This window comes from Staurois parvus, unplaced genomic scaffold (genome assembly GCF_062004578.1).
Source record: "Staurois parvus isolate SC_StPar_1 unplaced genomic scaffold, SC_StPar_1.0 ptg000321l, whole genome shotgun sequence".
NCBI classification, from domain to species: Eukaryota; Metazoa; Chordata; class Amphibia; order Anura; family Ranidae; genus Staurois; species Staurois parvus.
The window spans coordinates 5,932,724-5,951,114 of NW_028318117.1; the positions used below are offsets into that span (position 1 = coordinate 5,932,724).

The 18,391-nt window shown below is 43.1% G+C and overlaps 1 protein-coding gene across 4 annotated transcripts in view; it reads left to right on the top strand.

Moving 5' to 3' along the window:
• The window catches only part of RAP1GAP2 (RAP1 GTPase activating protein 2), a 918,850-nt gene that overhangs the window by 481,092 nt on the left and 419,367 nt on the right, over positions 1–18,391 (top strand). Inside the window, exon 1 of one of the 4 annotated variants that reach the window (XM_089683780.1) lies at positions 15,775–16,843. The exons of 1 other annotated variant lie outside the window; for it this stretch is intronic. In XM_089683780.1, the coding sequence (XP_089539906.1) occupies positions 16,737–16,843 (107 nt within the window). In that variant the 5' untranslated portion in view covers positions 15,775–16,736. Of the gene's footprint in view, positions 1–15,774; positions 16,844–18,391 lie in introns of those variants that run through there. 2 more of the 4 variants (XM_089683781.1, XM_089683777.1) reach the window with 2 other exon arrangements.

An 18,391-nucleotide genomic window follows, 5' to 3' on the forward strand; every position in this document is an offset into this window, starting at 1 on the left:
TGTAAAGTTACAACAGAATCAAAAAAAAATCTTTTTGTTTTGCTGCAAAAAAACAACTGAAACAGACTAGTTGCCATTTGAAACAGACATTTTTCATCAGTAAATCTCTATTGTCTTCAGCATGCATTGCCTTTAGGATGTGTGGATAGCATACTCTTCCTTTCATGCTTGCTGAATGAACAGACAGCCCTGGCAATGAATATATGCATGTGTTTCACTAGTCAGAAGCAGAATTTGCACCTTTGGGAATGTCTCATCCAGATCCATCATGTGTTGAGCATTCTGACAGGACAAAATGAGGGAGGCAGGTCAGACAGGGTAACACAAATTTATCCTATCTGAAATAGATCACATTCCAGTAGAGATCACTGGAGCCCACACAGAATTAGCACAGGCACCGAAATAGCACTTCTATCAATGCTGTGAACTTATGGCTGGTTATTAAGCACACAGCATTATCAGTGTGAAAACAGGGAAAGCTTAAAAGTTAGAATGTTGTTTTTCCTATAGCAAGGTTTCCCCTAGTTATCATGTTATGTAATATAATTAAGGCCACTTCAAGTAGTCCACTGTATTTGTCCTGTATGTAGCCCTTGGTGGCAATAGGGTTGGGCTTTAATGCCCAATTGATGCACATGTGCATCCACTGCGACATGAGGCTGTGTGTTGCACATTCCCTGCGCACTGAGCTGTCATCAACAGCTCTCGGTTAAGGCTTTCTTATTGGGAGCCAATGGGACGGGCGCCCAATTATGTGACCACCGTGACAGCCAATCACAGCAGTCACATGATACAGAATCTGTGCCTCCCAGACATTAAAGCCCACTTAAAGGGCCCCTGGTAGGAGGTTTTAAGTGGCTAAAAAATACCTTGTTGTCAGGCCATTCATTTCCAAAACAATTTACCCATGTAATTATGTCTACTTTTACACTGCTTCATTGCAAAAACATGGTAAAAACGCATCTGTGTTTTGGCTGCATTTTTACCGCATTCTTGCCATATTTCTGGTGCATTTTGCACCTGTGACTCAAAAGACACAGCAAAAGCACAACCGCGAGTGTGTTTTTAATTTGTTTTTTTATGCATTTTCCATTAATTTCAATGACGAGGACTGTTTTTTTCCACATCAAACATGCACTAAATGCAGCTTGCAGGACTTAGAAAACCACAATGCACCCACAGCTGACCAGTGTGAAGAGTTCCATAGGATTTACTCGTCATCGTTTTTCTTCCACAAAAACATTCGGAAAAATGAAAATGTGAAGGAAGCCTAAGTGTGCATTAACCACTTGCCCTCCAGAGGATTTACCCCCCTCCCTGACCAGGCCATTTTTTGCAATACGGTGCTGCATTACTTTAACTGACAATTGCGCAGTCATGCAATGCTGTACTTAAATGAAATTTATGTCCTTTTTTCCCCACAAATAGAGCTTTCTTTCAGGGGTATTTGATCACCTCTGCCTTTTTAATTTTTTGCGCTATGAACAAAAAAAGATTGACAATTTTGAAAAAAACCCCAATATTTTTGACTTTTTGCTATAAAACATATACAATAAAAACATTTACAAAATAAAATTTCTTTAAAATTTAGGCCAAAATGTATTCTGCTACATGTCTTTGCTCAAAAAAATCCCAATAAGTGTATATTAATTGGTTTATGTGAAAGTTATAGCGTCTGCAAATGGCGGTATATATACTGGAATTTTTATTTGTATTTTATTTATACTAGTAATGGCAGCGATCAGCCACTAACTGCCACTGACATCCCCAGTGACACTAATACAGTGATCAGTGCTAATAAAAAGCACTGACACTACTAATGACACTGGGCAGGAAGGGGTTAACATCTGGGGCGTTCAAAGGGTTAACAGTGTACTGTGTGTGTTTTACATTGTGTGCTGTGTGTGTTTTACTTGGGAGACATGCTGCTTTATATATCTCTGCTGTGCAGAGAGATACATAGCAGCATGTCCATGCTGACAGAAGAGATACCCGTGTTGTTTACACATACTGTAGGTCTCTCCTATGCCAGCTTTGCCGACAATCACTGAGTCCTGGCTGGGAATCACTGGCCGGGACGTGGAGCTTGACATTCCCAGCAGCCAATAGCAGTGTGGGTAGAGCAGCGAGCGTACCCTCTACCCAGAAATGCAAATCATGTATATAAACGTGATTTTGCACAGCCGTGCCGCCCTGTAGCAGTACATCTGCTATAGAGCAGCAGGCAAGCGGTTAATATACTACATTTTAGGCATGTTATTTACTTGTAGAATAATAAAAACTTATGTTTGCTCATTCACAAATCCATACATTATTAATGTGCAAGTGTAAACAAATATACAGTATAATAAACATCTAATAAATATGAGCCAAATATCCAAATCCACAAGTGTAGTGAAAAATAAACTAACCCCAAAAATCAAGAATGTGATGAATGGTGTACTAATCCACTGATATAGACAGCTGTGAGAAAAGGGTATCTCCTAGAAAGTTGAAGAATTCTCCACCAGGTAACACCATGCAAGGCTTACCAGATCTGTATGACCTTTTAAAGAGAGGTCAAAATGCACCTTAGTCACATAGCATCATGGAAGTTTTATTAGATGAAGTCATCAAAAAGTAATGGAAACTATAAGCATCACAGGACCATCCTCAATCATGGATCCATCCTAGCAGTGGCGGAACTACCATGGTCACAAAAGTAGCACTTGCAACCAGGCCCTGGCATTCCACCACTGTGATGGGGTCCCAAGACCCAGCCTCTCCCAGCCAGGCACTGGATTCAGTGTACAAGGGAGTTGCTCTGCTTGTGCACCGATGTCGATACCTGACCAGGTCAGAGGCCCTTCCCCTATCCACTGTAAACCGTAAAGTGGACTGCTAGCCAGAGGGAGATCCCACAGGCACCACAGAGTTGCCGATGCCTCCTCCACCACCACCACAGCATAGCGAACTGCAATCGAAGTGAACTGAGGTACAGGGGGAGATGCTCCACAGAGCTGCAGATCAATGTGCAGGTGAGTGACCATGGGATGACCTGACTGTACTGGAAGTACACTGTTGTGTGTGTTGGGAAAGTGTACGTGTGTGTGTGTGGGGAGAGGGGGTAGGTGTGCTGGGGGTTGGAGGTGCACATCAATTGGGCACAGAGCAGAGATGTGTTAGGGCTGCAGAGGTTGCAAAGATCACTTGCTGTGGTGTACAATGGTGTGCTGCAGGGATACAGGGGATGATGGGAGGTGCAGAGGTGTGTGTGTGTGTGTGGGGGGGGGGGGTACAAAGGTGTGAGGGGTGCAGAGATATGCGGCAGAATACATAGATGTGCTGGAGGGTGCCTGGAAATACAGAGAATGCTGGGAGGTGCATAGGTTGTTTGTAGGGGGGGGGGGGTACATAGGTGTGTGTGGGGGGGTAACAAAAGCCTGCTGAGAGTATGGAGCCATAATGGGAGATAAAGAGGATTCTAGGAGAGGTACAGAGGTGTGTGTGTGTGTGGAGGTGTGCTGGGGATTACAAAGGCTTGCTGGGAGTATGGAGGCATACTGGGGAATACAGAGGATTCTAGGAGGTGCTGGGGGGTAAGGAGGATGCTGGGAGGTGCAGAGGTATGTGTAGGAGGTGCAGCAATGTGCAAAGGGATACAGAAGTGTGTTGGGGGTTATTTGAGAGGTACTGAGATGTGCTGGGGGTATAGAGGCATGCTGAGGAGTTTCAGAGGCATTCTGGGGGGTGTAGAGATATGCAAAGGGGTATAGCAAGAGATCATTCTTGTACAACCATGCCAATTTTAAATGCCCCACCTATAATTAAGATATGTTCTCTACCTACAATGGCTAGCTGAACACATAACAAAAAGATGTCCCTGAAAATTTTTGGAAAAGTGAAAGGGTCCTACTGTGGGACCATAACAAAGAGCCCCGCAACGGGAGTAAAGGGCCCTGGATCAGTGGGAAGGATCTCTGGGACCAGTGGCAAGGGCCCCAAGGTGGTGTCAGGGTTTCTTGCACCGGGCCCTGAAGGTTCTAGTTACGCCTCTGCATCCTAGTATTAACATATCAAAGATAAAAGCAGAACTCCAGATAGTGTATACTAGTCTACATTTTTCTATATTCTAAAAATAGAACACTCGCATTTAAAAATAGTAAAAGCACTTGCAAACAAACATCAGCCGATAACACCAAAATGGCTTCCTGCAGAGTTCCAGTTGCGTGATGATGTCACAGCAAGCTCCGCCCACCCCGTGTAGAAGCCAACTTTGTGTATACATCACAAAGAACTGTGATTATTCTTGCATATGAAGTCAGCATCCATTAAAATGACACTCTATAGTATTCCCCTTTGCTCCTCCCCAGACTGCTACATAAGAGATTATGTATGGAGGTGAGGAGAGGGGTCAACAAGCAAAAACAAAAAGTAATTAGACATTCCCATATGATAAGAGGGTTGTTATGCACAAGGAGGGAAGGTGCTGTGCTAGGGAATTGGCTATTCTGAAGCAGTCCATTTTGCTTGCTAGGTTAGTGGCACATTGTGAGTCAATAAAAAGTGTTTATGGAAAGGAAAATGCTGCACGTAAACCTTTCAAATACTTAAAATAGTTTTAGATATAAAAGCAAACATTTCTTCTATTGCAGTTTATCATTTCTTAGATGTGATGGCTGCATTTATTTTCTTTTTTTACATTTTCTTTTAGAATAAGCTCTCCAGCAGAATGTATCGGTTACAGAGAAGATGAGAAACCATTTAACACTAGCAGGGGTGCAGTGATCAGCTTTTATTTATTTATGTAGAACCTTTATCCCAAAAGGTAAAAAGAAAATGTTGCTGTAACTGCTTTTAAAGTATTAGCTGGGTTTCACTTCAATTTGTTAGTGTACTTAAATCTGCTAATACATGTAACATTGCCCTCCTCCTAATGCTACTGTCCAAAGGTGCCCCCCGTGCTTCTTCATCCAGAGTGGAGGCACTTTAATACAGGAGGTCTGTTACTGGCTAGGTCATCAGATGAAAACTGAGTTAAAAAAAAGCCTTTAAATAAAACTAATGAAGCCACCACATCTAATGATTGGTAAGCTGCACTATATTACATTTTTGTAATACAGCTTTAATTGTTCTGAGCTTTTGCCTTTTGATGAAAGGGCGTCTATAAGTAGCATCTAGAGTGTATCCATTTATTACCAGTAATACTTAAATGTGTACTGATACATGTTACATAAAAAAAACTAACCTGATTTATTTTGAATACTATATGTTATTTTATAATGCAGCAAACTACTATATTGGATTTAATGGCTGATCTCTAGGAAGGTATAATAGACACAAATTATTGCAGCTCTGTAACTATTTTTATGCAAGTAGTGTGGGTACCTAAAGTTGACCCGGTATCAGTCTATTTCAGTCCCTGTACAGAAGGGCTGGACTGTGAGAGAAAGAAGTTGTACAAAGAGTCAATCAGTTCATGTACTGTCAAGAAGCATGCTGATAGTAGGAGAAAGCGGAGTAACATAGAGATGAGCTTGTTATTCTTATGCTTCCCTTTTCCCTATGCGGTTAAATGACCTGGGCTCAGAGAAAATGAGTTGAATGATAAGTTAGAGTGGAACTGAAGTTGAAGAATAAAAAATTGTGAACATAAAGGCTTTTTACTGCAGACAAGACATGCAATGTCTTGTCTGCAATAAAATACACTTGCCTGCCTTCTCGCAATCCCCTATAGAATATACACAGTGACGTCATCCTGCGCCAATCAATCAAGATGGTCAAAGACCAGCACCCAGAGGAAACCGGGAAGAAGATATCAGTGCCCATGAGGGACCTTGCAGGAGTTGGACCTTTGGAAGCAAGGTAAATATTTTTGCTTTTAATTCTGATTTAAAGTGTTAGTTCACCTTTACTGGTAAATTAACAGTGGACAGCCTCCCCCTCCTGCAGTTCCTGCTTCTTTAGACTTTGCACACAGGAGACAGTAAACAGTCCTTGAGTTTGTTTTTGTTTTTTTTTTTGTTCGGGGGTATTAAACTTGTGAACTGATGACAAACTCCTTAGTAACTATGCACAAGTCCATTAGACCTCAAAGTCTCTTTGTTGGAAGAGTTCTCCAGCCCACCAGGTGCATTTTCCTCTTCACCCAGCTGCTTAAGGGAATCCCTGGGCAAGGGGATCCATAGACTGCTACTTTAAAATTTACAGTATCGGGTGAGGGGCTAGTCAGGTTTCCCATGACAATGCCCTCTCCCCTTATTGGGCCTAGGGGGTGTAGGATTACTTATTCAGTCCTCTCCTTTAAGCTCGTGGGTTGGTGGCTGCCTTCAGGCCTTACGCTGGGATGGTTCCTTCCCTGCTTCTTAGGCTGTCCTCTCTCAGGGGACGGTGAAGCTGAGAGATCATCCTATCCAGCAACTCTGCCTGTAGGTAGGCCCCTCCCTGGGCCCCTTCCCAGGCTCCACGCTCCAGCCTTCACTTCATCTTCCACCGGACACTCTCCTCCTGCTGAGCAGGCTCAGTCACACTTAAGGGCTGCCCTGGCCCCATGCCAAGCCTCCTGTCTGGGGATTGGCCAGAGTCTCCTAAGTGTGCAGATCAGCCCCTCCTCACCCCTACCCACTACCTTCTAGAAACTTCGCAACCTTCTAGAGCAGGGGGAGGTATCAGGGAACTGACCTACAGAGCCCTCAGCCCTGACCTAAAGTGACTGTACTGGCTCATCCCAGGCTGACCCATACCAGGCTGCTATCCAATCTCTACTAAAAACCTTGCTAGCTCCTCCTGGCTAACTAGAGGAGTGCTATATTTATGGAGCACAATTTTATGACTAGTGACATGACCCTGTCCGGGGGGCTGAATCCATCATATGGTAAAATGACATAACCATACTCCTTGATAGAAAACGATTACTTTGGGTGTTCCTAATTAGGACATGCAAATTCCAGGCAGGTGGTGCCCTGATTGGAATTCGAACCAACGAGCCTAGTACTGCCAGGCAGAAGTGCTAACCATTTAGCCACTGTGCTGCCCACTTTTTTTTAATTTTTATTACTAATTTTTGTAAACACTGTACTTGTCTTCTATGAAAAATGTATCTCTTTCTGTGTCCACGGTGAGTTAAATTGGTAAGAAATAACTTGACCATAGGAGAGGTTTATTTCTATCAAACCTCATGCGATCATAGCTATCACACAGCCGAACAAAAAAAAAATATTTTTTCTTGGTGCCTTGCTTTTTAGACCTGTTCTTGGAGTTATTTGGAGAGCTGATTCAGAAAATGTTTTTGGCTAGACAGCATCAGCTCTAATATCATAGATAGAGTCAAATGTATATCATTTTTTGTCAGTTTTTAAAAAAAATCTTGCTGATTAATTTGTTGTTACCTAGTTTGTGTTTTTGTGTTCAAGTTAGCAAATATAGTGAGAGTGGTTATATACTCCCAAATGTATTTTTACATAGGAAACACTGGATTCTAATGTGGAAGGTATTAATTGCATTAAAGTTATGATCGTATAGGAAATGTATGTGTATTGCCACTTATCGTTTCATTTTTGCAGATCAGGCACCATAGAGGTTATGAGGAAAGAACAAAGAGGGCGCACAGGCCTAGTGCATTACCATAAAAAATGTTTAATAAAAAATAAAATAGGTGTTGTACTCACAAATGACAATAAAGTCAAGGCACATCATAAAGAACAGCTGGGTCAACACCGCGCTGAGTAACAGTCCGCAATAGGGAGTTTAGACATCCAAAAGGCTGACGCGTTTCGAGGACTTGCCTCTTCCTCAGAGCCACAGGCTATTTTATTTTTTATTAAACATTTTTATGGTAATGCACTAGGCCTGTGCGCCCTCTGTTTGTTCTTTCCTCATTCAGTATATTTGGATTTCCCCGGTCCATTTGAGGGCAGCAAGGTGTGCATGTTCCAGGACATTCTTAATGTGGTTGTAGCCTGCATCGAGTCCATCCCCAAGCGCAGGAGCATTTGTGTTTGCTGGTTCTTTGTTCACCATAGAGGTTATGGATACTTTTTCTGTGTTTCTTTCATGGTACAAAGAGATTAAATAAAATAAGACAATAAAATATCCTGATTTTTGATGGGCGACCAGAGTGAAGAGTGGTATATGTAATTTATGCTCTGTTTCAAACACTAGAGCTGATAGGGAAAATGTGGTGCTATTTTTTGAATCAGCGGGTCAAATATACCCAGGTACAGGTGTAACATGCGTGTTGGCCTCTGTAATCACATGATCAGGAACAAGGCTGATTGGTTCCCATTCATTAGTGGGGATCAGGGATGTTCGGCAGTGTGGTCTGACATGTAGCAGGCCACACCTGTGCACGCTCCTAGCTTTCAACATTCACTGTTAAGCCATCTAATAGGGTTTAATGACCTTCAACTGATTTCTGCATAGCAGCATATTTAACAGTATTGGCATTCTGCACAATACCACACTAATATAAAACATCTTTGTGCTGCTTTACTTTTCTTGCTAAGTGCCAGGCACCTATTTCTATGGAAAACCCCAATGACTGAATAATGAGAACATCGTGGTGCTTTCTCCTTTGCACATTTGTAAATAGAGCTCTTACCTGTATTATTTTGTTATCAATATGACCCTACACAGAGCTGAAATTTAATCACACGATGCACAATAAGCTAATATGAAAAAGTAGAATAGAATCTGTGCTACCCACAGCAAGCTGTTGGATTCCATGGGGATTAAAGCCCAACTCTGAGCATCTAAAAAAATTATCCCTTGCAGTGCCTGCACTGCAAGGGTTAAATGCTCATTTTGGTCTAGGACAGGGGTGGGCAAACTTTTTGACTTGAGGGCCGCAATGGGTTCATATATTGGACCCGGGGGCCGGACCAAGAGTAGATGAATGATGTGTATGTGTCATCCATAGTAAGTATAGTAATTAATCCCCCATATAGTAATTCATCCCCCATAGTAATTCATCCCCATAGTAATTCATCCCCCATATAGTAATTTATCCCCCATAGTAATTCATCCCCCATAGTAATTAATCCCCCATAGTAATTCATCCCCCATAGTAATTAATCCCCCATAGTAATTCATCCCCCATAGTAATTAATCCCCCATATAGTAATTCATCCCCCATTGTAATTCATCCCCCATAGTAATTAATCCGCCATAGTAATTCATCCCCCATATAGTAATTCATTCCCCATATTAATTCATCCCCCATATTAATTCATCCCTCATATAGTATTTCATCCCCCATAGTACTATTCCCCCCCAAGTAGTAAGCCAAGTCCCCCCTGTGTCAATTCACTTACCTTTGCTCCGCGCGTTCCTCTCGCCGTGTTCCCGCGCCATTCCGGTCTTCAGGGTGGACTGTGAAAGGAGCCTAGCTCCCCTCACGTTCGTCACGCTGCCCCGCCTACACACATCCTGACAGCCATCCTGACAGTATCACGCTCCACGGGCTGGATTAAAAGGTCCGCCGGGCCGTAGTTTGCCCATTGCTGGTCTAGGGGGAAGAGAAATGTACTTAACTGGTCCTCGCCTCCCCTGATAGACCAGTCCCTGTAGCTTCTTCACCCCATGCTTTATCAGTCTAGGGTCCTGATGTCATTAAGACCAAACTGCCGCCACTGCTACCACCTGCTGCCGCTTGGTGGTTCTCAGTCTTATCTGAGAAGCCATGGAATGATCCCAGCGCTGGTCATAGACACAAGTGAAAGAAAGATGTCCTCCACTTATCTATATGCCCTTGGAGGACCAGAGCAACGTCACTTCTGGTTCCTGCGCATTGTGAACAAGGCCATTTTTTTTTTTTAAAGCACTAGATCAATGCTTTTTTTGATCTAATGCTTTACATTGTAGAGGAGAGATGTGGGGTCGCAGGGTTCAGCTCTGCACTGGATGTGATGATGCCCAGAGACAGTCCAACACCAGAGGGTGGGGAAGTGCCAACTACCAGCTGAGCAGAGGAACAGGTAAGTAAATCTTTTCACCTCTCTCCTACACAAAACAAGCTAGTAACAGTTGCAGTGCAAATTTTTCCAGAGTTGAACTTTAAAGTGGTTGTAAAGGCTAAAGGTTTTCTACCTTCATGCATTCTATGCATGAAGGTAAAAAACTTTCAGCGTGTTTCTCCCCCCACAGCCCCCCCTAATACCCACCCAAGCCCCCGCTCGACCTGTCCCGTTACTGCCTCTCCTCATTGGCTGAGACAATAGCGGGAGACATCAGCTCCCATCGCTGTCAATCACAGCCAGTGAGGCAAGCGGGGGAGGGAGCCGCGTCTCTGTGTCCTATGGACGCACAGAGCAGGGCTCGGTAATGAGCATGCACCAGTGCCTCCATAGCAAGCGGCTTGGATCAACTTGGGTACAATGAGTCTGCTTGTACATTGATTCAAATCTCAGCTGGTCCCTGATGAACCAGCAAAGATTCCATCCATCTATGGCCAGCTTTAGGAGTACATTAGCTGCCACCACCTGCATTTCAAAAGATGGATTTAAAACTACAGTGATCGTTATAGGGAAAATATAGAAATGTTAAGCTGAACTCAGGGGAACTAAAAAGTAGATTTTGACTTGCTAAGCATGGGGCAGAAGGTTGGCAAAATAGAAGTGCTGGATGGCCAGGGGTAATCACCTGGGCTCAAGAGAGGCACTCAGACTCAGGAGACGTCTGACCAGGGCAACAAAAAAGAGGAGAGCCAATGAGTAGAGCACAAGACATCTTCTGTGAAAGAAATCCTTTAGAACATCAATGGTTTGTGGTTTACAGTAAACATTCTGCATCACCTATAGCAGCACAGTCAGCAAAATTCACTCTAATTAGGTAGGATGCCTCCATATTAAGGGCCACGATGAGGTGGGGGGCAGGAGGAGTGGCATCCCCAGGCACAGTGTTGTCATAGGGGCAGAAGACACCATGTGGCAAGCTGTGCACTCCTCATCATGTGTGCCCTGCCTTTTATTTTACCTCTGACTAGTTTACTACTATTTACAGTCAGCATAAGGAGTCTGACAGAGGTAGAGAACACACAGCAAGGAGGTCTTATGATAGTGCTGCTTACTTCCAGGTACATGTGAATCCTGATTGGCAGACCTGGATTGGTGTAGTAACACCTGAAGATGATCAGGTATGCACATCATGAGAGGGTGAGGTAGGAAGCAGTTTGCCATTTTCATCTTGGGCACTGAATGACCTTGTCTCGGGGCAGAATGAAGGACCAGCGGTTCTGCATTGTGAAGATACTGAGGACCCGCTCACAACACTGAACATCGGAGGGAAGAGGAAAGTACTGGCTGCCAGGGGAGCAAGGGAAAAGGGATCTTCACTGCAAGGGTATTTTTTTTAGTTCCCCAAAGTTCAGCAATAGTTGTGTCTAAATATTATCCTGAAAAAAATTACCTATTATTTGGAATTCCTCCTGAAAATTAGCACTTCTGTAGAGTGAGGTTAAGACATTGTTGTCTCTGACAGCTAGTCTAAGGATATCGGGGATTTGGTGATGTCCCTACTGTGCTATTCACTGTTCTCCTTGCTGGAGGCTCAGACATGAGGAAGTAAAGCCCTGCCTATATCAAGATGGCCACCTCTGCACAGAGACACAGTGCAGAACAAAGCATTGTAAGTCAGCAATGGAAAAAGCTGCAGGGACACCACAGGCTATACTGGTCATTTTCTCATTGACTGTTTTTTTTTTAATTCTACTTTAAAGTGTAAGTTCACCTTTAAAAAAACAAAACAATAACACCCTACACCCTCCCCACCCCTTTAACGGCAAACTACCCTTTACCCATAGCTGGCCAATTAATTCGGGTATCGTCTTTAGAGTAGCTAATTATGTTAACTTTTTTTTTTTTTTAAACAAATACTTTCCAATATGGCCTATCCATCAATGTCAGACCAATCCAAGCATGACCAGAGTGGACTGCATTATACACCTCCACTTCCTCCATTAAATAGCCTTAAAGCAAAGTTGACCCTCATGCTAACTTGTGTGAACAGTGTTACTTTATTCTTTTCACTTCTCCTAAAATGCTGCCAATAATAGCAAATAATACAAGTGGAATGAAATCAAATCTAGTGATGTATTTCTTGTCTACTAATAACTCTCTCAGAGGCACTTACTGCCTGAGAACTCCATAGCAACTCTTTCATGACAAGAACGTATCAATACTTTGCTGCCACTAAACGTGACCATTTGCGGCAGATTGCACTGAGATGTTAAAGGACAGAGTTGAAAGCCTGTGCATTTTCTAACAAGCCAAGGTGACAATATTAGCTTAATCTTTTTTTTCTTTTAAGATGCATTTGCCTTCCCACACTTGTGAAAACATGTAAGATTGCAGAGCTCTGGGGAAATTGGCTCTGACAATAATCATGATGGGTTTCATTTACAAAAAATGGAGAAAAAGGGAAGTGTTTTATATACATATAGGAACTAATCAAGTCATTTTTTTCCTTATTTCACATCCTGCTCAAGTGAAATTTTAGCTGATTATTTACAAATGCAACAAAGCACCGTACCCACATTTCACTGTCAGTACCAGCTGTATATTAGGGTATTAGGATATATACAGGAAACTCTACATGATTTGCAGGTGTGAAAGGGACAACATGTTTCGCATTGAAAGTGGAAGTGATGTAATATTTTTTTGCTCCCGCTGTGTGATGAGACACCTAGCTAAGGTGGGAAGCCTCACTTTTGTCATTCACTGCGTGCGCTTCTAGTGATACAAATTTATGTCAGAGCTTACTGAGCTTAAAAGAGGGCAAATTGTTGGTGTCCGCTTAGCTGGTGCCTCTGTGACTGAAGTTGCCAGTTTATTTGCCGTGTCGCAAGTTACAGTATCAAAGGTATAACGGCATATACAGTTTCCAGGAAAACATCGTCTGATAAGCATAACGTCAGTCGACATGGTCAACTGACCGAAAGGGGCAAAAAGGACATTGCGCAGGATTGTGACCCGGAATAAGAAAACAACTGCTGTGAAAGTGACTGCAGAGCTCAATCTCAATCCTGTGAAGACTAAGATTGAGCTCTGCAGTCACTTTTTGAAGCACAGCGGATGCAAAAGAGTGTTACATCACTTCCGCTTTTAATGCAAAACGTCGTCACTTTCACACCTGCAAATCATGTGTTTCCATTTTTTTCCCAACCCCTGTATAGATAGATAGATAGATAGATAGATGGATGGATAGATAGTAGGAAATAAGGTGCTCTTTTATTTGCACTGTTTAAGAACAGTGCTAACAAGGTCATTGGGTGTAGCCTTTCTTGGAACACTCTTCCTATCATTGGAAGGTAGCTAGTTAGTGAGGTAGCTGGGTGGTTGGACACAGCTTTGATAACTGGTTAATTTAGTGGCTTGCTCTGTAGCCAAGTCTTGCTGTAGAACTGGCAGGTAGAAAGACGCCATACAGAAACACAGCAGGCTGCTCCTAGCACCCTGCAAACTGGTTAGCTCATTGTCACATTGAATTAGGTGCACTACTTGCCCTCAACAACTTTTTTCTCCTTTTTCGCTCAAGGACACTCACTCACGCCCACATGGCTATCAAATTGGGACCAGCGGCTGTGCCTGTGCAGCCATTTTTCCCAACAGACATGAATGTGACTGCCTACATGTGGATGCACAAAAAACCTGTGCATCCCGTGTGAGTAAAGACAGCCCATTGTATGGGTGTACAGATAGGTACGCCCATGTGAATGAGGCCTTACAAATTAAAGCATGACTTGTGCGATAATTTTATATTATACTTTTTTTTATCCATTTATGGAACTTTAAACATCAGACTACTAGTTTTATAATTTGTTAAAACATTTCCCAAGTCCCCCTCATTACACTGTTTCTCCTCTAGCAGGGTGATACACACCTTGTCCGACAGCTGCAGCCTCCTGCGCTCTTTGAAGCCTGGCCACACCTACACCTTAGAGCCCCATAAGTTTAAATAGAATTGCTTCTGTTATGTGTGTATGTCCAATCAAGGTCTATGGGATGTTAGCATGTCGAAGCAAGTAACCCAGCTCTGAATTGTTGCCAGTCAAGCAGCAGAGGGCATGGGTGGCGGAAGCCATGGGATAAGGTATGTACAAACCTGCTGAAGGGGGAACCAGATCTATTTGTGGGCGGCTACTGCCTGGCAGTACTAGGGTCGCTGGTTCGAATCCCAACCACAGCCCCACCTGCCTGGAGTTTGCATGTTCTCCCTGTGCCTGCGTGGGTTTCCTCCGGGTACTCCGGTTTCCTCCCACACTCCAAAGACATGCTGGTAGGTTAATTGGATCCTGTCTAAATTGGCCCATGTATGTATGAATGTGAGTTAGGGACCTTAGATTGTACGCTCCTTGAGGGTTAGGAACTGATGTGAATGTACAATATATATGTATAGCGCTGCGGAAATTGACGGCGCTATATAAGTACCTGAAATAAATAAATAAATTTGGAAAATTTGTAGCAAAGATATATATATTCCCTTTAAAGTTTTACTAAACCCATGATCCTGCATTCACTATATCTGGTCTCCCACAGTACATAGAACATGGAAATGCAATTATTTTAGTAAATATAAACCGCTAAGTACCTTTTCTCATCAGCAGTTAGAGAAATCTTGTGACTTCAGCAGAGCACTGGTTAAAGCTTGTAGGAGGAGTTTTCTTTCTGCTCTAGGAGGATGAAAAACTCCTGACCTCTGTCTGGACAGTGCTGATTGGCCCTGTGCTGATCACATGCACAAACAAACCCTCTCTAGCAATACATACTAAACTGAGCATATGCAGAATGGCTACTGGTTCAGTTAGTCTTACCAGGAGATGCCTTTTTACACAATGCAGAGGAGTAACCCCTTGGGTTCCACAGTGAGTATAACAAGCATGCTTTACTGCATATACAGACTGATTTTACTGTTGTGGGTTTAGTAACACTTTAAATCTGAGCTCCAGAATAGGTAAATCTTGTCTTCATACAAGAGGCATGTGTATTCCTATTTGAATGTTGGTGTGCTTTGTGTATTTCTTCCAGATCTGTGCAGTAATCCAGTGTGAAAGTTTGCCTCTACTCAGGAACTTCTGGTCACTGGCTTAGTGAGGAGAGCTCTGAGAGCTGATTGGAGGGAAGAGACACACTCCCTTCCACACAGCACACAGGAACATAGCTGAGTCTGTCAATATGCTGGAGGTCCCTCCCCTGTCACCTTTTTTCTTTTGGTGTCAGGAAAACCTGTCAGAAGTGACTCATGCTGATAGCAGAGGAATGAGGCAGCAGACATAAATGACACTTAGTGCTCTGGATTGAGACAAGTACCTACTATAGAGATATTTGCTTTGTTCAAATTTCATGTCTGAGGTTTACAATCACTTTAAAGCTCACTTTGTCTGCTTCTATTTATTTTTAATAAAATTCTTGCACAATATGGGACTCATGTTCATTGTACTGTAAGTGTTTTTTTGCATGTTTATAAGCACCACTTTTATAGTATGGGGTGTTACAACACGCAGTTTACTTTTCTACAAATATATGCAACTAAAATGAAAATATAGGAGATCAATTAATCAGAAAGCATTGAACCAGATCACAGAAGCTGCAAAGGGTATCTTTTCATGAATTGCTTATCTCTGCTTGCAATAAGGGCTTGTCAGTGCCCAGCCGTATTCAGTACAGCCTTTCATCGGCAATCAGATATTCAGCATCTAATGAAAAAAAAAAAAATTGGCTTGACCGCTAAACATCAACAGCATCTGACAGCAAAGATAAGCTTCCTTCTTTATATCTTTTTCAACAGCATATAAAATGAGCTATGTAGCTAGGAGGTAGAGCTAGGGTTAAATCCAACATTGTCCCTCCTCCGTTAAATATGTATTGTCTCTGCTGCTGCCACACCAACTCCACTGCTGCCTGTGCAGAAAGGCAGCCAGTTCTGAACAACTCTGTCCAGACTTTGCTGTTCCCTGTCACCAAATCCATCCACAGCTTTCTGCAGCGAGTAGGGAAAGAATGAGGAAAGAGGAGGAAATAAGCCGTCTGGTAACACCCACCTTGCAGATCCTGGTATCCTTAGCCTGTGCAGCCAAAGATGCTAAATCCTACGCCTACTTCACACACACTCAGCATCCTCTTGCCTGTGAAAGTTAATATTTTATCCAGCAGGTGCAGGGCCAACTCCGAGCCATTGTGTCTCTGTGTGCTAGTGTGAAAGTGTTTGTTTTTCTCCCACCCTCCCTCTCCTGGGCTTTGATTCCATGACATCCCCGGTACAGCTCCGCATCGGTTTGTGTGTTTGTTCTGTGTGCATGCATGTGTCTTCTAGCACCATCATGGATCAGTGGAGGAAAGTCACACACTGTCTGTGGTCTATGAGCTGAAACTTGTCTTGGAATATTTCTGAAAACCCAAGGGAGAAAGACATTTGGTCCTCTGGTGGAGCCACAGATGAGTTTTTCCTACCGGGATAGGCTTGTCATTGTAACTGCCACTGCAGCACTTTGGAAAGTGACTTCTATAGAAAACTGGCAGCAACCTTCATATGTCTCTGCTTATCCTGGAACAGAGGAGAGATCCTGAACGTGGGGCTAGATGTCTGACTGGTGACCTGAAGGTCACTGGTCTAAAAGTCACCTATCTCAACCTGTACACCTCCAAAGCAAACAAACAGGAGTGGAGAAAATAAAAATATTTCTGCAGGCTTTGCTGCCTAAGTTTTTTTTCTATTTTTTTTTTTTTTAATTTCTACTTTGGTTCTGGATATTGGAGCTGGTAACTATGTCACAGCCAACGGAGAGAATCCATTCGAAAAAAGCAGGCATCCGTGCAGCTGTGGTTTTAATTGGATTGCTACACAAATCACGGAAACAGAACCGAGAGCGAAGGTAAACCGTAAAGACCCTTACACCTCTTTCTAGCCTTATTCTATGTATTCTTTGTGCTGTGTGGACCACAGAGAGTTAATGCTGTGGGAGTTGCTGTTATGTGTTAGGCTCACCTTGAGGTCTCTCTGTGTGGCCCATGCATGCTGTGTAGCAGGCAAGAGTTTGCAATGACTTATTGTGTTTGTACAATGAATGACTGTGGGTTGTTGAGGAGGTAGTGAAAACAAGAGTGGGAGCACAAGCCTACTGTGAACAAAATCCAGGTCCTGCTGAGGCTGGATATCTTAAGAGGCAGCAGGGAAACAATAAGTCATTAGTACAGGAGTGAGTAGGGGGAGATGAACAAGGATGCAAACAAAACAGCTTAGTTAGCATCTCAAAATAAGTTTTACAAGAGTAGAAATGAAGGTCATCACAGTAGGTAATTGACAGCTTGTGCAAATGCTAATAACATGTCTGACCAGTGGTGTATTTAGGTTTTGTGCTGCTCTAGGCAACACAAAAATCGGCGCCCCCCACAGAGAGAGCCTGACATTGACCAACAACACCCCTAGCTCCCACCCAAGAGAGCATTCCACTACCACTGCCTTCCATACACCAGCCACCATCCCCCATGGCGGGAGAGAGACACTCACCTTCACAGCTCCGGAGATCCCCAGGAACGAGAGTCGGGCTGTGCATACACTGTCATGAAACCCGCAGCCTCTGTCGGAACCCACCAGGTCCCCATGCCACGTGTGTCCCTTCTTCCGTCCCTTCTGCCAAAGGGCAGTGCTGCCCCCCCTGAAAAATGCCACCCTAGGCAAATGACTTGTTTGCCTTGTGGTAAATACGCCACTGTGTCTGACCACACAAAAGGGCTTAAATTATTTAAATCGGGAACAAGGTGACCATAGATTATCAGATTCCCCTCCTAGAAATGTCCCCAGCCTTTATGGAATCCCTAAACAACTGATCTGCTGTGATCTCTGCAAAATGATTGACAGATGGATATTGTACATGTGCTGTGACAGGTTTGATCCCTTTTCTCCAGAGAAAAAGTAATGATAGGCAATTGTGTATCATATAGTCATGACTTACAGTATGTTATATAGTACTCTTTAACTTACTCCTAAGTCCTCATTAAGGTGTTAGCCCTGTAACTATCACCTCCAACTATCACAGGTGATGACCTGCATTTGCTAATATGCTAGGTATGGTCACCTATGGACAAACATAGAGCAATCTTTTCTTAACCCAATATGCACATCTGTTGGACAGTGTTTGATGGGCAGTTGCTTCAAAAAAGCTTATACCAACCTTTTTTTTTAACCCAAAGGAGCTCTTGAAATTACTTTCTGGGCTCAGGGAGCCTCTACTAATAATTATATCACTGGCTCATGGTATGATAGTGTGATGGTCTCTGAGAAGAATTACATCTGTGGTCATTGGGAAAAATGCCCCCTGAGGTCCCTTTCACATGGGCCATGTCTGATTTGATCAGCAAGGGATCCGTGAACAGATCTCCTGCTGAATCAAAAGAGAACGAATTTCACTTTTTTGTTAAAT